The 5,082-nt window shown below is 27.9% G+C and overlaps 1 protein-coding gene across 1 annotated transcript in view; it reads left to right on the forward strand.

The window, feature by feature from the left end:
• LOC117181210 overlaps window positions 1-5,082 on the forward strand; it is a 64,816-nt gene that overhangs the window by 40,812 nt on the left and 18,922 nt on the right. The window contains exon 17 of the mRNA XM_033373774.1: window positions 1,716-1,798. Within this exon, the coding sequence (XP_033229665.1) occupies window positions 1,716-1,798 (83 nt within the window). The remainder of the gene's footprint in view (window positions 1-1,715; window positions 1,799-5,082) is intronic.

The raw sequence follows: 5,082 nt of genomic DNA on the forward strand, positions 1-5,082 counted from the left end.
AGCTTGGCCTTGGTCTCGGATATCGTTTTCTTGCGAAGATAGTAGTGTTTAATCAAAACTCGAAACTCAGATTTTTCCATATTAAAAAAACTCGGAGGTTAGACGCTTCTCAGTGCTGTAACTTGTAAATGCGTAAACATAAATGGCTGAAGTTTTGACAGGCGTCATCTGAAGGATCAAGATCGACGAAAATGGTTCACATCAGTGAATACTAATGCCATCTCTTAGAATTTTCAGGTACTTATCAGACTGCCTAGTATATTGCAAATGTCTTATCATGGAAATCATGCAATTCCACGCTAAGCCACTTACAATCTAAATTGCCATGGGTCCTTTATCGTTAGAAGAACTTATCATCAATTAAAATATTTTTTTGGATCAACTAAAATATATGGTACAATCAACCAAATTTCAGGAACTAAAAAGTATCGTGGGTTACACAAAGATATTTTGTTCATATAACAACCATATTCTGGTGTCGATTCAACCAAAATTTTGTCTACTGAACCACATTTTTTTTCTAAGAGTTTTAAGATATAAACGAAAATAGATATAAGGAAGACGTAAGGGTAAAACTGAAAACTAGCCGAGCATAAGATTAAGACTTTATGATATTTATGTAATTGTAACTACGAGAAAAATGTAATTAAGAAAAAAATAATTTTTTATGTGTTTTATTATGGAAATTATATGATCTAAAATGAAGTGGAAATATTTTATATTTAAAAAATTAGAATTAAAGCCTCGGCAGAAATAACGTTGGATTAAAGAATTTACTTCCATTTCAAACTACATGTTCATATAGTTTGTCAAAACAATCTGGCCAAAGAATGTTCTGTCATATGGTGTAATATATATGTGAATGCATATAATATACTGACAAAAATAATCTCCATGTCTATTTTTGATCTGTTGATAAAATACCTAAAGTTTTATAATATTACCATAAAAGATTTTTTCTCATAATAACAGAAAAAGTAATATACAATTCTGGATTGAATGAGTCCAAGGCGAAGGAAAAATGCGTTAAATTTCGATGTTGTAGAAAAATTACAATAATTTTAGAAATAATTAATATTTTTCAAAGTTTTTGAGCAAACTTTAAAGCATAATATTTTTCCAATTTTTGAAAAATTTTCAGAATGTTTTCCCTACATTCTATTCGAGGGTGAAACTTGATGCGGAAAAGTCACAAAATGTATGGTTATACTAATCGAATGATTCAAAAAAATGAAGGCACTGATTGATTTCGTGCAATATATTTTTATTTAATTGACATTTTCCCTTCAACTTAGACACGTTAATATTTAAAAAATAATGGGGTTTTAGCAACAGCTCAAAAAATAGGCCTGTAAATAATTTTCGTCTGTGGTGTGCTATGAAAGCAAAAAATTATTTCTAATCTGTTTCTAAATTCTAAATTCCCTACAGCAGATAATGAAACTTATGGCAACAAATAAGCTATGTATTTACTTTTGTAATACCTTAAAATGCGTACAGACAAATATTCCTTGTTATTCTTCAATCTTTCTTACCAGAGTTAATATTAATTCATGGCCGCTTTAAACACACTTGATAAAATATTTCGGTTGCCTGTTTAAAAAGAAATTCTGAGCTACTTTACTTATTTGATGTTAATTCTTTATAGAAACATGATCAGAGGGCTAGTGATATCATGCTTGACATTTTTATCGTCAATTTTCGTTTTCAAAAAGGGTATGATAACCACTGTAAAATTTCCTGGCAGATCAGACTTAATCGAATTTTCAGTGATCCATATCAACGATTTTCATGCTAGGTAAGTTAATTTTGTTCTTAATTAGTATTTGGTAAACAACTTTTTGTAAGCACGTTGGAACCAGGACCGAAACTAAAATTTGAATTGCCTCGTTCCACTCCATAAATACTAGAATCACATATTCTTTTGGTAATTAGGGTCTATTCTTGTTTTGAATAAAATCTGTAATCGTAATGAAAAAATGGCTCATTTTAATACTTTTTATGTAAAAAGTCTATTTTTATTCTAACTCGAGCATAAAAAAGGTTGACCTAATTGTCTAAAAAAGACGTAATTAAAGTATTTATAAAGTGAAGTGAGGAAATTCAGTTTTGAGGAAAGTATATGTAAATTATGGATCGTGTTTAAATTACGCAATAGCTCAAAGGGGAAGAAGGGGTCGAGAGATTTTTTGATTTGTTACGGAAGAAGGGGGGGGGGGGGTTCTTTATTCATGTACGTAATTTTTCGAAATTCGCCAATAAAACAAAAACTCGCAATAATTGTACTGAATTTGTTAGGGAAAAATGAGAGAATTTTTAAAATAAAGTTTTTCTTTGTTTTTTATTGTTTTTGTTTACAAAATGACGGCCTCAAAAATGTCCTACTTTCCAGCCTTCGCTCAAATATTTCGGGAACGGTTGACCCGAAATCAAAAAATAAAAAAGATTTATAATCTGAATAGTTTTGAGTATCGTGTGAACTACCATCAGAATTAAAAAAAAATGGCGGACTTTTGAAGGTTTTTACCTCATTTTTGCAAGTTAAAGTGTTGATAACTTTGTTAAATAACAATATTTGATCATGATCGTAGTTCACACGATAGAGATACATTTGAAGAATGAGCTGTCCAAATTTCAAGTCAATCGGTTCATTAGTTTCGAAATAAATTTGTCGGAGGTATCAAAAATGTAGTTTCGAGAAAATCGAGTTGAAAGTTTTCTATCGTGAAATACAGCACGAGGGCTGTAGCGGCTTCGGCCTCTTTAATTCTTGTTCTCGACCTTGTAGACATTTAAAATTAATTCTTCACTGTCTTCAGAAGTATTTACTACAAAAATAGGAAGAAAAATATTTTTCGATTTTTTTGAAAAATTATGACCAGAATCTCCCCTTAATTGCTTTTTATTTATATATTTTTTCCATTTGCTTCCTCTTGAAGATTATCCTCTAGTTATAAATTTTATTATTTGTTTGAAAATTCAACAATTTTATTAAAACGCCATCCTTTTTGGTTCAAATTTAACTATTTTCGTAGAAAATTTACTTTTTGCTTAAAATTCATATTTTAGTACTGCAGAGTCACCTGAAATCTTTTTAAAGTAAAAATTCAACAATTTTATGAAAATTTGGTTTTTGTAGCTTAAAAATGTATCTGATTTAGTAGCAGTTACATCTGTCTTGGATGAAAATGCATTCGCTTGGTTGAGAATTCGACAAATTTGTTGAAAAGTTATCCTTTTTGGTTGAAAATTATAACTGAAATCTTTTTTTTGGATGAGAATTAAAACTTTTTAAAATTAGTCTTTTTGATTCAAAAATTTATTTGCATTAGTAAAAATGTCATATTTCTTGGATAAAAATACAATTGTTTGGTGACAAATTACTCTTCTTTGTTTAAGGATTCAGCTATTAAAAAAAATATTTTTTGAACAACTTTTTTGTCGAAGATTTTTATTTTTAGCTGGAAATTCATCTTGAAAGTTTAACAATTTTGTTGAAAACTCATATTTTTAAATTGAAAATTAAGTGCGTAGGTAACAGTTGAAGTACTTCTTGAAAACTTGTTTTTTTTTCAGTGAAGGTCAGTAAAAAAAATCTCAAAGATGAATGTAATAGTTGGTTTTTTAACTAAGAATTATTTTAACCTGCATAGAAAACATTTAAATTTAAAAAAAGAACAACAAAATTTCCAACAAAATACTTGAATTATCAATTAAAAATTGCGCTATTGATTCTTCAGCTATAAAAATTAGTTTAGAAGGAAGAGAAACAAGTTTTCAACAACATAATTCAGACTTCAACAAAAGAAATCAATTTTTGACAAAAAATAAATTTTTTACAAAAGTGGTCAACATTCAACCCAATGGTTGAATTTTCAACCAAAAAGATGCATTTTTAACCAAGACGATTAATTTTCTGCCAAAAAATTCAAATATTCAACATAATATACACATGAATTTTCAAGCAAACAGTGGATTTTTTTATGAGATGAATTCTGTACCAAAAATGTTATCGCAAAATTTTCATTTAAAAGGAATTAACTTCCAATCAAAAATATTTGAATTTTTTCATTAGGATCTATTAATTCAGTTCATTTTTAAGTAAAAAACGAGAAAAAGGGGAATTTTTTTTTTCAAACCAGGTGAAAATATAAATTCTTTAAAAGAGGGAAATGATTTCGATTTTAGGGCTGAAAATATTAATTTAAAAAAAGGATTTGGAAATGAAAAACATGAGAATTTGGCAAGTTAAAACAAAAGAACTAGATTGCTTCAAAAATTTAACTTCGTTCAAAACAATGAGATTGCAATTTCTTAAAACTTAAAAATAGGCTAAATATAGAAATTGATTTGTCTCTGTGCATATAAAACAGGTAAACTGCACATTCACCTTCCTTGTTTTTTATTTTCTACAATTCAAAACGTAAACAGTTTAAAATTTAACAATAACGAATTTTTTAGTAACAAGAGTATATAACAATTTTGGAACAAGTTGCGTAGATTATTAAATTATTGTATTATCGGATAGATATAAAAAAAATAAATTATATCTTGTTCGATTTATTTTCTAGATGGACCACCATGAATTTAACTCATTATGTTTAACCGCGTTAGAAAAAGTTTTTCAGAACTAAAGAGAATTAGATATCTAACAGTCGTAAGGAACGATGTCATGCATTTTTTACAGTTTTGAGTTTTTTTTAGGCAAACGTGAAAAAGTACATTTTCTGAGAAAACTTTTTCCTTCTTTAGCTTTAATTCTCAGATATATTTGAAGTCAAATCGAATTACAATTTGAGCATATAAATGTGGCAAAGAATTTTATTAATTCTATTATTATATACAAAATTCTAAAGACATGCGTTATTTTCATAATTTTCGCACGAAAAAAAATCCTGTATTCAAGTAGCTGCTCAAACCTACGAACGTGCAGAAATTTTTTGAAACCTAGCATTTAGCTTTGTAATAAATAATGTAAGATAACGAGAATATAACATTTTCGTCCTCTTTTTTCGGGAAAATTTATCTTACATTTTATATAATATATATTAAAATAGCTTAGCAGTTAAAAATAACTGCAGA

The sequence above is a fragment of the Belonocnema kinseyi genome, chromosome 10 (assembly GCF_010883055.1).
Source record: "Belonocnema kinseyi isolate 2016_QV_RU_SX_M_011 chromosome 10, B_treatae_v1, whole genome shotgun sequence".
Classification (NCBI taxonomy): Eukaryota; Metazoa; Arthropoda; class Insecta; order Hymenoptera; family Cynipidae; genus Belonocnema; species Belonocnema kinseyi.